The 14361-nt window shown below is 43.1% G+C and overlaps 2 protein-coding genes across 8 annotated transcripts in view; both read left to right on the forward strand.

Annotated features, from left to right (window-relative positions):
* Positions 1-469: 469 nt before the first annotated feature.
* ATP5MC3 (ATP synthase membrane subunit c locus 3) lies at positions 470-3631 on the forward strand. The gene is made up of 5 exons (XM_085228636.1): positions 470-627; positions 706-787; positions 1659-1736; positions 2096-2289; positions 3383-3631. The coding sequence occupies exons 2-5, from the start codon at positions 749-751 to the stop codon at positions 3495-3497; spliced, it is 426 nt and encodes a 141-aa protein (XP_085084762.1). The 5' UTR covers positions 470-627; positions 706-748; the 3' UTR covers positions 3498-3631.
* A 2514-nt stretch (positions 3632-6145) lies between these two features.
* ATF2 (activating transcription factor 2) overlaps positions 6146-14361 on the forward strand; it is a 50982-nt gene continuing 42766 nt past the window's right edge. Inside the window, exons 1-3 of one of the 7 annotated variants that reach the window (XM_085228628.1) lie at positions 6180-6279; positions 9388-9501; positions 9795-9833. The gene's annotated coding sequence lies outside the window, so the exon portion shown is untranslated. The other 6 variants (XM_085228631.1, XM_085228624.1, XM_085228625.1 and 3 more) reach the window with 6 other exon arrangements.

Genomic DNA, 14361 nt, shown 5'->3' on the forward strand with positions numbered 1-14361 from the left:
CCCTGGAGATCAGTAACTGCTCTTCTGACCCCTCCCTGAAGCAACAGCTGAGCTGGATGTAAAATGTAGTGTCAGCTGTTATGCCTTAAGTGCAACAATTAACAGGTGCTTAATGGTGGTGTCGATGCTGCTCAGACCAAGCAGCTTGTGAATGTGTTATTGCACAGCATTCCAGAGTAGGAATCATAACAGAAAAAGTACAGCACCGATGAGACTGCGGCTTGGATGTGGGAGCTGACAGAAAAATACGCAATGAGAGAAGGCACGGCGTCAGCTGGAGGATGGCAGAACACCCCAGCAAGGATGCAATAGGCAAATACGAAGCGCGCAATTCCGCTGCCAGGACTGCAGGGAGACCTCAGGGTGGGCGGGGGGCGTGGCCGAAGGAGGGGAGGCCGGTCGTGGGCGTGGCTAAGGATGGGGGTGGCCACTGGGGGGGCGTGGTCACTGAGGGGGCGTGGCGAGGCTCGCGCCCCCCGCCGCTGCCAATGGCGTCGGCATAAAGTGACCTTGGCGCCGCTCCCTCCCCTTCCGCCGCGCCGCATCCGGGCGCCCACCGCCCGTCCCGCCGCGCCTGCGCACAGCCGCGCTCAGCCCGTCAGCCCCGAGGAGCGGCAGCCGCAGAGGGTGAGCGCCGGCCGGGGCATCCGCCCCCATCGCCGCCGCCGCGACCCGCTCACCCTCACCCTTTCGCTCTCTCCGCAGAGACTCCGGATCGTGGCCCCGGGGACGCCGCCCGCCCGCCGAGATGTTCGCCTGCGCCAAGCTCGCCGCTTCGCCCGCCCTGGTGAGTGTATCGCCCCCGGCCCCGCGGGCGGGCGGGCTCCTCCCCGCCGCCGGCATCGCCGCGGGGTGGCGGGGCTGCCGCCCGGCGCCCGAGCCGGGCGGGCCCCGTGGGGCGAGGCGAGGCGGGGGCTTCCCGGGCGCGGGGCCGCGGTCTCCTTCCCGCATCCTTGGTGGGGCCCTCGGCCGAGGTGAGGAGCGCGGAGGGCGGCCGCGGCGCAGCCGGGCCCGGAGCGCTGCTGTAGGTCAAACTGCGGGCCGAGGCCCGGCCCGCGCGGGGCTGGGCTTCTTGTCCTTGGGAGACGAGGGGCTCTTCTCCTTCACGACGTCCTCTCGCGCTGCAGAACGTCCCCGCTCGCATGTTGCGGGCAGCGCTCTCCCTGCAGGAAGCGCTTTGTGCGCGATGACCTTAGAGTTCTGGCAGCCCAAGGGCACGCGCAGGCCTCTTGTGAGACAGCCTTCATTCATTTGTGCCTCGCGGCGTTTCTCAGTCCGGGCCGCGTCTGTGCGTTTAGCGGCTCGGGAATTAATTTTGGTATCTTTTATTTTTCCGTTCTAAAACGGACGTCGCTGCCTGCCAGTCTGTTCGACTCTTACGTGGCTCCCGATTTGTTCCCTTTCCTGTCAGTGTACTGCATGCACAGGCTCGCTGAATGGTCTAGCTATTTGCTGTAATGGCTTTAGAAAACGGTGCTATCAAATTGCATGTGGGGTTTGCTTCTGTGTGGTCTTCTGTATATCTGGCCATGCAAAGATTGTTGTCATTCTAATAAGGCAAATGGTTTAGCAGATAATAGCCTTAATAACTTAAAGAAGATCTTATGAGGACAGTTGTAACTAAGTACTTCTCTTTAACTTTTTTCCTCCTCTTGCAGATCCGTGCAGGATCAAGAATCTTGTACAGACCAATTTCAGCATCTGTGTTTTCTAGGCCAGAGGCAAGGACTGGAGAGGTACCTTGTAAACAAAATTCTGTATCTTCTTAAATTACCTGGTGAGCCTAAATGTTCTCAACCTAGAGTTCACTTGTACTAACTTAAATATGCTCTGAAGCTTGCTTTATATCGAACCTTTAATAATACTTGTTGCTGTCTTGCCGTTTCACTCAAGAGAAGTTCTTTGCATTTTATGTTCGTTGCTTTCAGGTAAACAGGTAACATTCTGAAGTCTTAATTTCTTATAGTCTCATCACTTGCAAGAGTAACTAGGCTCTGGTTCTAATGCAACTTTTGTAACTACAAAGTAGCGTTGTATCACCAGAAATAGTCTGTGCCTGATTATAATGTTTTTTTTTCATGTCTTGTTTTCTTAGGGCAAATCCACGCTTATTGGGGCCCAAAACACTGTCTCTCAACTAGCACTTAGAGAATTCCAGACTAGTGCTATCAGCAGGGACATTGATACTGCTGCCAAATTCATTGGTGCTGGTGCTGCCACAGTAGGTGTGGCTGGATCTGGTGCTGGTATTGGAACAGTCTTCGGTAGTCTAATCATTGGCTACGCCAGGTAATCAATCTCCCTCATACAAATGTTGAATTACTTGCAGTTATATCTTGATGCAACATTCCCAGTAAGCTAAATTGTAGTAAGGATGATGGAGGTGTATTAGATTCTGTTAATATTGCTAGTGTTAAACATGACTAAATGGAATAGTGTGAAGCTGCGCTATATTCAACAGGATGGCTCTCTGGATCAATTCGGAACTTGATTGTTTCAGATTGATTCAGAACTGTCTGCATGGATAAGAGACATGAAAGAAAAGAGATTTTTAGTCTTGATCAGTGCTTTTGTGACAGGTTCAGTGTTCCAGCATTCACTTCCACAACTGAATTCAAAATCTAGCCTAGATTCTCCCCTGGAAGAAGGGAGACGTCGTAAAGAGGAACTTCATAAAATAGACATTAAGGAAATATTTATTTCATTATTCTTTCTAGCAGTGAAGACCTAAGTCTTTTGTCTTAATAAAGGCTTTTTAAAAAACTCTACTGAAGATAAGGAAGTTCAGCTTTGATTTAAGAAACATGAGAGGCTTTTCATACAAAATGAATGTCTCCTCTTTTGTCATAGGCAAGAATATGTCAGTAAGAGTTTTTGGAGTATTACTGCATGTGGCTATGCTGAAAAATCCTCCCCTTGCCCTGGAATAATGCATTATTTTTTTTTAATAACAAACCATTGCATATTAATTTCCTTTGTCTAGATGGTTTCAGTTCTTGGATTTTTCTGTGAGCTACATAATGTTTTTAGCTTCCTTAGAATACAGTTGTAATGAGAAAGATATGAAGTAAACTTAAAATAGTGCTAATAGTTCCCATATGGGAAGAAAGTAGATGCAAAGGATGAATGTAGTCATAAAAGCTATACTTATTTGGAAAAGGCATATATAATCTGCATAACTTGAATCTAACCTTAATAACAAAGTCACTTCTCTTCCGTGAAATTCTTGCTTATAAAAAGCTTATGCTTGGGTTTACTGAATTTCCTGTTATAGAATCTTTGCAAGGGAAGTATGAGATTCTAAATCTGTGAGAAACATGAAACAGAATATGGAAAAAACTTCTTAAATATGAAAAGATCTTACGCACTTATTTTCTTCTAGAAATCCTTCTCTGAAGCAGCAGCTGTTCTCATATGCTATCCTGGGATTCGCCCTGTCTGAAGCTATGGGTCTCTTCTGTCTGATGGTTGCTTTCTTGATCCTATTTGCCATGTGAAATGAGATCTGCCTGTAATATTGGCGTTGGAATGTAATCTTGCATATTTTATGGGACTCCCAAAATGTTGGTGTCATGGAAATTGATGCTATTTCCAAAGTCATTTCATTAAAGAGAACGACTTTAACTGTCAACCTGTTGCTTGCATTTATTATCTTTCTTATTAGAGTATGACTTTATCTTGTGATTATGACATACCATGTCACAACAGTGACTTCAAGTCAAGCATAATATTTGTGGGAGTGTCACTTGTTTGGTGACTTATCCTAGGAAAATCAATGGATGCACTGACCAAGTGTGAGAAGTTATACTTCTGGCCTTGTTCCTTAACCTATATAGAATTTATCCAGAGTTGTTTCTGTGCACAACTTCGTAGTGTTCTCCACCCCCCAATTAGCTGGCACAGAGTTTTGGCACCCCGTGGTAGAATGAGCTAAACAATCCTCAAACAGTGATAAGGAAGTTCTGTTTTTATCTGTTGTCTGTTCCACTGTGAATTTTGATCACTCTAGTAAAAGCTTTCTGCTTGGTTCTGATTAGTATCCAGGTTGAACTAAACTATTGGTTGACATTGGTCCAAAGCCTTTAGTTGTGGCACATGGACATTATACTCTTAATTACAGCATTCTTGGCATTACCTAACTGAAAGGGAGAATGTCCAGCTTCCTGAGTAAGTAAAGATTTTTTTTAGTAGTAGGATCCAAGCACTTCCAGTAACAAAATGTCTGCACTGCAAGCTTTGCTTCTCATGGTTTCTATCTTCTAACAACCTTAATGCATTTAAGGTGTTGTCTGCATTTACGGCAACGTACTGTGTGCTACTGTGTACTAATTGATTGGGTGGCTTTGAATATTAAATAATAGGTCTGATCATTCAACAGCTATAAACTGACCTTTGGAATAAGGTGAACGAGCTTATGAGCTTTGCTTTCCTGCTGATACGGAATTAACTCGAGTGAACTATCTACTATGAGCTGTAACTAGCCTGTCCTCATTTATATGGAGAAACTGATTTGTGGCTCTTTGGGTGCAGTATGCAGGTAAATTCTTTGTTTTAATTTGAACTTAAATACCAAATAGGTATTCGCTTAGCCTAACTTGAATGCAGCATAAGAGGCTTCTTCCTCTGTACTTTCTTCAGAGGAAATGGTCATCTTTGTGAAAGGATTAAAAGCTGTTTTGTAAATATGGAAAGCAACTATTGATTTTACTCAGGTTTGAGAGTAAAGTATGTAGCACCTTCAAACATTCAGATCTAGCATAGTGTTAGTAGTACCCTGTATGACTAGGTCTGGGAATGAATTGGTCTGGAGGGATAGCAGGAGATCAATCATGTTGTGTGTATCATCTGTGGTTGTGCTCATGCAGTGTGTTGTGTTTTGTTTTTTTTTTTAATGCACTTATTATCATTTATTCAAGCTGTTACAGAGCTGACATGCAGTGTATTTGCCTTGGATGAAAGGCAGTAAACAACTAGAATTCTAGCCTAAAGCTCATCTTTGGGTATGATGAGACTTTCTTGAGGTTTAGCTCTGTAGTTGGTATAGGGAGAAGTTCTGGATAGCTATTCTGGAACTTCAATAAGGAAGCTGTCCAAATCATGACAATTACTGAATGAACATCCTGTCTTTTTCCAGTGTGGCTCACCCTGTCAGTGTGATCCCTATGATCAGCTTTGTCTGAAAGGCAGCACACACTTCACGTGTGCAACCTGTCCTAGTAGTAGCATTTCCCCAGGTTTGACTGATTTTTAAATAGCTCTTATGCTTCTGAACATGGTCCAAAATTGCTGTAAAGTAATGCCAAATTTGGATGAATTGGATCTCCTCGTTAGGCAAATCATGGTCTTACAAAACATGGAAACAAGCCTTCATGCAGGAAGTTATCTTCCTCTTAGGTGCTTTGTGAGGGAAGCTTATAGCTGCATATGAGCAAGATCTATTCCTTCCTGCAGCATCTCACATTCGAGTCATTTACAATGCTTAGATATGAGTAATTCTGCCTTAAAGTAAGTGGTGGATAAAAAAAAATGGGATTTTTTTTATCCTTCTGTATCTCAAAAAATTTCCAGTGCAGTACAGGGCCAACAAAGCAATTACAAGAAACGAAGTATCCTGGGTTTTCTTGTCCTAATTCAGGGAAATGGAATGCAATTAAATGTTGTAGAATTCGATTATGCTACTGGTACAAATACTTGTTAGTCATAGTATTAGGTGCCATATGTTGAACAGAGCTCCTGCAAGGTCTGGTTATCCCAAGGCTGGGCTGTGATGTGCTTGGAGCAGTGTCACTGAGCACAGCCCCTGCAGCAGCTCCCAGCAGGACAGACTTCGAGGGTGTTTCTGTGGAAGTCCTCTGAGCCCTGTTGCCGTGGCTGTCCTGGCACGTGTGCTGTCCAGATGGGGACACTGAAACATTAACATCCTAAGCAAGGAGGAGTAGGGCTGTAACTGCTCTGAACACTGGACGCAAGCGTCGCGCCTATCTCCGCCTCGGAGCCGCCGCCGTGCTCGGCGTGGTCACCCATCCACGCACGCACCGAGCGGCACCCGCTTAGGCGCAGCCACACCCGGACACCGGCCGCTTCCGGCCACACAGGCAGCCTCACCCGCCCCGTCGTCGGCGCCCAATCCGCGGAGTCCCCGCCCTTCTCCCCGCCCCCCTGCGCCACGTGACCTGCGTTCCACCGGGCCCGCGGAGATGTCGGCGGCGCTCTCGCGAGAAGTGACGGAAGCCTGTGGGGGACCCGGCCTTTCATGTGCGGCGCGGCCCGCGTTCCCGGGTGAGTTTGTAAACAGGAGCGCGGCGCGGCAGGGAGAGGCGCCGGCCGCGCCCGGGTCCGGGCCGCGGGGAGCGCCCCGAGGGCGGAGGGGAGGGAGCGGCCCCGCCGAGCGGTAGGTGGGGGTTCCCGGGAGGCGGTAACATGGCGCCGCGGCTCCGCGCCGCCGCAGCCCCCTCCCCCACCGCGGCCTGCGGCTCCCGCCGCCTCTAGAGCCGGGTGGGAGGGCGCCGGCGCCACCGCAGGTAGGGGCCGAGCGGGCAGGGGCGGCGGCTGCGCCGGCTTTCCCCTCGCCTCCGGCGGCGGCCGCGGCAGCCTCGGGCTCCGTCTGAGCCCCGGCCCCGAGGTGGAGGCCTCTGCGCGTCCGTTCGCGGCTCCGGGGGGCCTCGGGCTCAGCGGTGGGGAGGGGGGGCGAGCTGCTCTTGTGCGGGCGGGGCCGCGGCCTCTGCCTGTGCCTCCAGAGTTATCCTAATGAAAGGGCTCCGGAGGTGTCAGCGGATTAAAAACAAACGGCACAGCGCGGGCCTTCAGGCACTGATGGCTGCACGGTGTTTCGGGCGCAGATGTTCTCATGCTCCCGTGCCGTGTGATTGTGGGTTTGGGGTACAGGTGTCATCGTGCAGCTTTGTTCGTAATGCAGTCTTCCTGCACCCCTGTGTTAGAAGGGGGGTTCATCGGCACGTTTCCTTGTCCCCCCTCCGTGCCTATCTCACTCATTTCACTTTTTGTTGCTAGTTTCTTCCAGAAATGTTCTTTCTCTTCAAATAAAGATGCTGTCACCTGCTTCATAGCGGGATAAAATACTCTACTGGAGCAGGAAATTGTGAATCATCTGCTGCTTTGCAAACAGCTAATGCGAAGTGTATTTTCTTCTGCCTCTCTTTTCTCTTGTGCCTTTTAGAATGTCTTTGTTGTCACCTTGTCATGCTGTACTCAGCTGTGAATCTCTTCTCTCAACCTCTTGCTGAGTGTAAAGGCACACAGAGTTGATTAAAACACAAGAAAAGACAAAAAGGAAAAAAGCAAGTGTGCCTGAAGTTAGGGTTGAGTATCTGCTGTGCATGCATTACATGCTCCGTTCAACTTTGCTGCATAGGATGAGGAAATCTTTGTGGTCCTCTTTTTCCAGTGTGGTAGACGTGTCTTCAGCCTCCTAATGAAATATCATTTTTTCTCTGTTAATGAAAGCCTGGTTACAGACATCACTTCAGAGGCACAAACTCGTGGTGTTCACTTAGATTCTCTTTTACTTACTTGCCAATTGAAGCCTTATTGAAAAAAACAAAAAACAAACAAACGAAAAAAAACCCAGCAGCTTTGTAATAAACTGCTTTTTATCATACATCCAAAGAAATAAATAAAAAATAACTTTGTGTGCACATGGGGTGAAGTTGCTTTCAAAAAAACTCAGTGATGACTTTCTTTTGCAGTTGATAGTGCATGCTAACACCTAAGCAGCTAGTTGGGTCTTTGATCTTTCTCTCTGTGTAGTCAGATTTCCATCCTCACTTGAATTCTAGAAATACAAACATTAGTACATCTTTTTCCAGAAGATTCTTAACTGTGCAGTGTAAAACAGAAAATGCTTTCAGGTCCTTAATCATGCATAACTTGATAATAATTTTTGTTTCCATGCTACTTCTCTTGTGGTTTTGTGACAGCATTGAGCAGCCTGAAATATGGTGTTCTTTTAATCTTACTAATTTGGGTCCATCTACTGCCTAAAATTCCTTTCATCAGCTACTCTTTCTTTCCCCCCACCATTAATTTTTTTTAAAACTTACAAATGCACGTTCAGAGCTCTGAGAAACTTTACAAACATTTTAAATTTCTTATTTTTGCAGTGTTTAAAAATGATTTGGAATTTCTGTATTAAAATAATGCACTGACTGTTTTTAGAGGAGTAAACGATTCAGTAGCATTAACTTCTCTCTGTAATAATGAATAGACTTAAAGTTATGTCCTGCATAACTTAAGTGTATTTGTTTCAAATCAATAGTGTGCACTCTGAGAGCCTGAATATAGCTAGTGATAGAAATACAAGTCGATACTTTATAACTATGCAATAGCTCATATTTTTGTTTCAAGTTGATGCCATACTGTATCTGATTGATTTTTGTGTCAGTTGCTGTTTAGCAGGAGCTCGACCTCAGAACTTTGCTATTAGCTTTAGTTCAGATTGGAGATTGTCTTCGGTAAGTTAATGGGAACAATGTAGCGTGTTTCCATTTCTGGGCAAATGCCAGTGGTCGTTTGCCTCCTTGCTCATAGGAAAAAAATACATCACTCCATTTTAATGAGCTATGAGAGTGCTTCAGTGGTATAGTCCTTGGTATATTTAAGGATTTTAAACCAGAGCCTTAATTATTGTATGCAGTTAGGTTCCCAAAGGATGCGATCTGTAAAAATGAAGTACCTTTGTGAAGATTTTTTTCATCTGCTGAAAATAAAGTTGCAAAAACTAGATTTATAATGTCTGTGAGGTTGATGGATAGTATTAAAGCTTTCAAACTTAGGTAATTGAGCTGGTGAAGGCGTAAAAGCTCTTATCTTGCTAAACAAGTTGCAGAAAGATCTGGGGAATATTAATTCCTATATATTTCCTTTCTGAGGGTTCCTTGACTTTCTACTTGTCTGTAAGAGCTGTATTCATATAGCACAAGCTTCTACTAATCCAAGCCCCTCTGAGAAATATCCAAGCCAGGCAGCTGATGTTGGAGCTGTCGTATTCAGCCAGGAATTGTTAGGTCTAGTCATGTCTCTTTTATTCCATCGGTGCTCCTGGCTTACCAGAGTTGTCCTTTCTTATGCAAAAAGCTTGCTCCTTCTGCAAAACCAAAGTAACTTCATTGGTTTGTTTCCATGCATGTGACTAGCTGGCCAGTGGATTTGTTGTTCTCATTTGAAATTATTAAGTCAATCATCTTCACTTCTCACACTTTTTTCCTCTTGTCCAGATGTTCTCCTTCTTAGTTATTTGAATTAAATTCTATACCTTCCTCAGTTTGTCTTAGACATCAGTTATAGACAGGTAACACACAGCATCAACATTAGGCCTGTTTTTAAGAGAAGAAAGCTTGTTGCAACAGGCATTGCCTTCTTCCTCCCCAGAACTCTCTGAAAGAGACCCCGTGACTTCAAGGAAGTGGAACAACCGCTCTACTAAGCAGTAGAGTGGCAGTATTGAAGAAGGAGCTCCTGTTTTCTTCTTGGCCAGTTCTTGAGGTTTGCATCCTTTAAAAACTCGGCACTACAGCCTATCTTCCAGAATCTACTGATTCTGTTACAGAATCTGCTTGCTAGTGATTCTACTTCCTTTTTAAGGAGGATTGTTTGTTTGTTTGTTTGTTTGTTTTCCTCCTTCAGTCTGTTCATTTTTCAGCTTTCGTTTTTTAGGAATGTTAAATTCTGTGGTGGCGTGACAGAAATGCAGTCAGTCAGAACACTTCTGAAAGCGGTCTGTAATGGTGAATATTAATTACACCACTTCTGCTTCACTTTTCTTTCTTTGCGTACAGGAAACTGAAAAGAAAAAAAAGTTGTTCCCGTCCTTCTAGGTAAGTGAAGTGATGGCTTTTATTCTAAAATCCAAATGCTGACTTTAACTTTTTATTAAGTGGTGAATTCCACACGCAAACTTTTGGTTTCTCCTGAAAGAAAAATTTGCAAGTCTGAGTGCCCTTGTAGAAAATTTTAGAGCTTAGTATTAAATACGAGAGATGATTAAGACGTATGGAATGTGATGCTGTTGTCAGGTATTGAAAGTATAAGAACCACGCTTTGTTTATTTTGATTTGCATTGACTTGCTTGGCTGCATGAGAGCCAGCTCTTTTAATTTTGAAATGGTTAAGTTTGGAAAAGAAAAACAGCTTTTTTTTTTTTTTTTTAATCTAAAGAAGCATCTCTACTAAAATTTTTGCGTAGGGCTAAGCAAATCATTAAATTCTGCTCTTTAAGTACCTGTTAAGAGAATGTTATTCTTTAATGCGCGAATAAAGTCAGTCCACTTGACTTTAAATGCATACAAGGAGATGAAGATGTTACACACCTCAAGTAGAACTCATAAGTCAATGAAGACTTAGATAATTTTTGCCCTTGCTCTTTTATGCTTCACTTTTCTTTTATAGGGACTTTAAAGTAAGATCTTAAAACCCTAATGCTGAAAGCAATTACATACTACGATGAGATCTACATTAAAGGCTACTAAGAGTTAATAACTCTGTATACAGTCAGAGTTTATTGTGCGATAAAAAGGGGTGCAATCCCAGATCAAATGTAAAGAGTAAGAAATGTTTAGTGTACATGGTTAGTCTTGAGAAAAGCAAACATCTGTAGGAAAATACATCTCTGATGCTTTGACTCACTTTGTGAGGTACAGACTTAGGAGAGCCTTAATGCTGATAGGCTACCATAATTCTGCTTAGTGACAAAAGCCCAGTTTGTGTTTTAGCCCACTTTCTCTTTTTTTTTTGAACGAGAATGTATAGCTGTTTCTTGAGATGGAGCCGTATGCAACTGATCACCCAAGCTGCAAAACTTGTGTTTGCAACGCATGCAAACAGTGGTAGATTAATCAGCTATTACAGTAACTGGTAGGCTCAAATTGTCCTCTGTGGGCTGTCCAGTTGAGGAATGGGTTGATTCCTGCCGGAATGTGTAGTTCTTCTTGCTTTCTGTGCAGCTGAGGAATGGTGAAGTAGTGTTGTTTTTTTTGCCTACCAGATTTCATTTGTTTATAGTTGTCTTCTCAGCAGATCCTATCCTTCTGCATTCACTTTAAGGGTGTCCTCTTCCATGTTGTTTGTGTCAGCTTTGAAATTATGAGAGAGCAGTCTATTGCTACAGGGTTTAGAATATGAAATTGCAGGGTAAGCTTGCATAGCTGATGAGCGAATTAGGGCATAAGGGTCTTCTGGCATCCAGCATGCTTGGTAATGTTGTGAGGCTTTAGCAGCAAGTCTGACAAATCTTTATAGGCATGTGTGAATGACTTTGCTCAGCAAATTTGGGGATATTTTTGAAGGGATTGTTAATGTACACGTATACATTTTAAACAACTGTTTAAATGTTCAATAGACAAAACTTGAATTGGGGTGTCAGTTGAGATTTTGGTGTTTCTGCTGTATGGGGAATTAAGAGAGAAAACAAAATAACCTTTACCACTAAAATAAGCCATCGAGGCATTGGTCAAGTCTGTGGTTGCCTTTTCTTACAAGCTGTCTACAGGAAGTTATCTTACAGGCAAGCTTCAGAGGATGCAGTAATAGCTTCTTGAAAGTGTACTTGAGGAGGTATTTACTTGAAATCCTATTAACGATATACAAATGACTGTTGAAGCTGTTTTTGTGACGCTTAGATTAACGCTGGTTTGATGTTTTATGGGAACACCTTTATTTTTTAATAAGCACGCTGTCAGTGCTTATTTAGATGTCAGTAAGTTATTTGTAAATGCTACTGTATTTATTTTGCTTTGTATTAAATGCATTTTAACCAATTGTATTTATTTACAAGTATATAATTTACTGCATTGCTTGCTTTCCGAAAGAGATGAGACTTAGGACATTTAAATGCTTTCATATCTTTCTGGTTTATCTTTGTGTTGAAATGTGGAGCAACTGAACACCAAAAATGAGAGACTGCATTCTGATTTAAGTACCAAAGTTGTCTGTACTGCTGGGATTATTTGATGCTGTTCCCATGTTTATCTCTGATACTGTTTCTCCCTGAGAATTACGTTGAGAATCTACAGGTTTCTCTATGTTTCTGAGTGAAGGCACGGTAGGAAGGCCTGTAGAAGAATGTTATATGTCAGTGGACTGTAATAAGGATTATCTAATTGGGGTGTTTGGTTCATCTGAAGAATTAAAGTTGTGGCTGGAGGTTCCAATTTGAATTGAATCACTTCAAGAGCTATCTTCTTTTTTTCTATGTGACAAGGTTTTTTTGCTTGTTACCTGGCTAACAAACAAAAGTGTCTATAATTCATCTCTGGCCATTGGATTTGATTGAAGCTCACGTACTTCATTTCTCATCGTGTTGAGTGGGGAGCATTTTTGTCGAGATGACACGTAGGATTATTCTTTCGGTAGTCAGAGAGAAGTATTTTTTATTTTTTTTTTATTGTGGTGTTCTCTCTTAGAGCAGTCAGTCTCCAATAGCCTTTTGAAATCAGAGCACACAAAAATCCAGAAGAAAGAGAGGAGGCAGGCAAAGGATGTTTTTTGTGTTGGTTTTTGTTGTTGTTTTTGTTTGTTTGCTTCTTGTTTGTTTGTTTTAGCATAGCATCTACAATTTCAGGTGGTGGTCCATAAACTTAACCACCTGGACTTTTCTAAAGCTGTTCCAAGGGTGTCGAGTCTCATTCTTTTGTTGTACACTACCAAGAATCTGGATCTGTTCTCTCTATAGTAGCACATTAGGTAGCACTAGAAGGAAAGGAGATCTTTCCTTAGCCTCCCTTTTCTAGGCTGGACAAGTTTGGCCCTTTTTTACTGTTCTTGAACATAATAATCCAGCCCCATAAGTGTTTTGGTGGGACCCTATTAGTTTCTCTTCGAGTTGGTTATCTTTTTTTGTTTTGAGGGCTCAAAACTGGACACAGTACTCCAGCTGCAGCTCCCTGAATGCCAATTGAAGGAGAACAGTCACTTCCCTTGATCTGCTTGCTATGCTTTTTCTTATTCAGCCCAGTATGCTGTTAGCTTTTGGTGCTGCATGTGACTTGCTGATGAATTGCGTTCAGTTCATTGTCCACCAGGAGATCTAAGTTCTGCCCCAAGGCTGCTTGACAATCATCTGGCCCTCAGCCTGCAGTGTTGCATAGAATAACTTTGTTCTAGGTGCGAGCTTTGCATTTGTCTCTGTAGTAGGTAAATACAGTCCTTACTGATGTGGCTAGACTAATGAATGTGAGCCCTTTGTTTTCCCATCCTGTCAGATCCGGTTTCTGTTTAGACTTGTAATGTCCAAGGTCTTGCTGGAATGGATGAGTGAACTTCTTTTCTAAGTTCTAAAAACTTAGCACTTCAAGAGACTTTTTTTTTCCTTAGATGTTAGTTGCAATCTCTTTACAAAGGCATTCTCTCTCAGAATGCCTTGTAGTTTGCAGGCAAGTAACAGAAAGTTCAGAATATAAATCTGTCTCCAACTTCTCTCTGTGAAGTTATTGAAGAGGACACCACTTTGTTTTCTTTTTCTTTAAAAGCAGGGTGTCAAAAATTTCAGGCTTCCCGAACTAAAACGTGAAACCAGATGACTGCTTAATATGCAAATGCATGTTTTGGTAATATTCCTTTAAAAGAGTAAATGGGCAGACAGGAAAAAAATAATCTTTACAGTTTATGACCTAAGGAAAAAAAAAAATGCAAACAGTGTGGGTGTAGTAGATTTTTGCAACTAATACCATGCACTTTGAAAGACTCGCAGTAAGCTGTATTAACAGCTAGAGTGTTGTGTGTGCCCCTTGGTTAATCAAAATCTTCATCTTTTAGGAAAAAAATAATATACCTTTGGTCTGTTACGGAAATAACTTTTTTGTTTATAATATGTATTTGTGTGTATATTGCAGTTGTATTTAAGTATGTGCTGCCTCATGATCAAGATTTAACAAAGCTGATTCCTTTTGAGACCTAAGGGAGTCTGTCCCTGGTAGTTTGAACCCATAATAAAAAATCTGCTTTATGTAGTTGAAGAAAGGTACTGTGCTCAGGGGAGATGACCTCTGAGTGTCTATTTAAATTCCGGATAATATAAAGGTGGAATCCTAAGGCTTCAGTGAGAACAACCTTAATCATGAAGCCTAAGTCGTGAATATTAAATTTGCCCACGACATTGTTAATACTCTTTAATGTTGATAGTACCATGTTCATGGTTTTAACAGTGCAATAAATATTTCACCTCTTCAGAACCTTGAGACAGATTATGAATTCTTTGCAAAGAATGGCGGAGCAATCTCGCTCCGTGGTTTGCTTTGGCATCTTGTCTGTAGGACATAAATGTTTCCCTGAGTTGTTAGTGCCAAAGAATCTAAAGCTTCTGGCAGCCATTCATCTCTTCTTGGCTTGTGATCTCAGTCTCAGAATCCT

This window comes from Meleagris gallopavo, chromosome 7 (genome assembly GCF_905368555.1).
Source record: "Meleagris gallopavo chromosome 7, MGAL_WU_HG_1.1, whole genome shotgun sequence".
Lineage (NCBI taxonomy): Eukaryota > Metazoa > Chordata > Aves > Galliformes > Phasianidae > Meleagris > Meleagris gallopavo.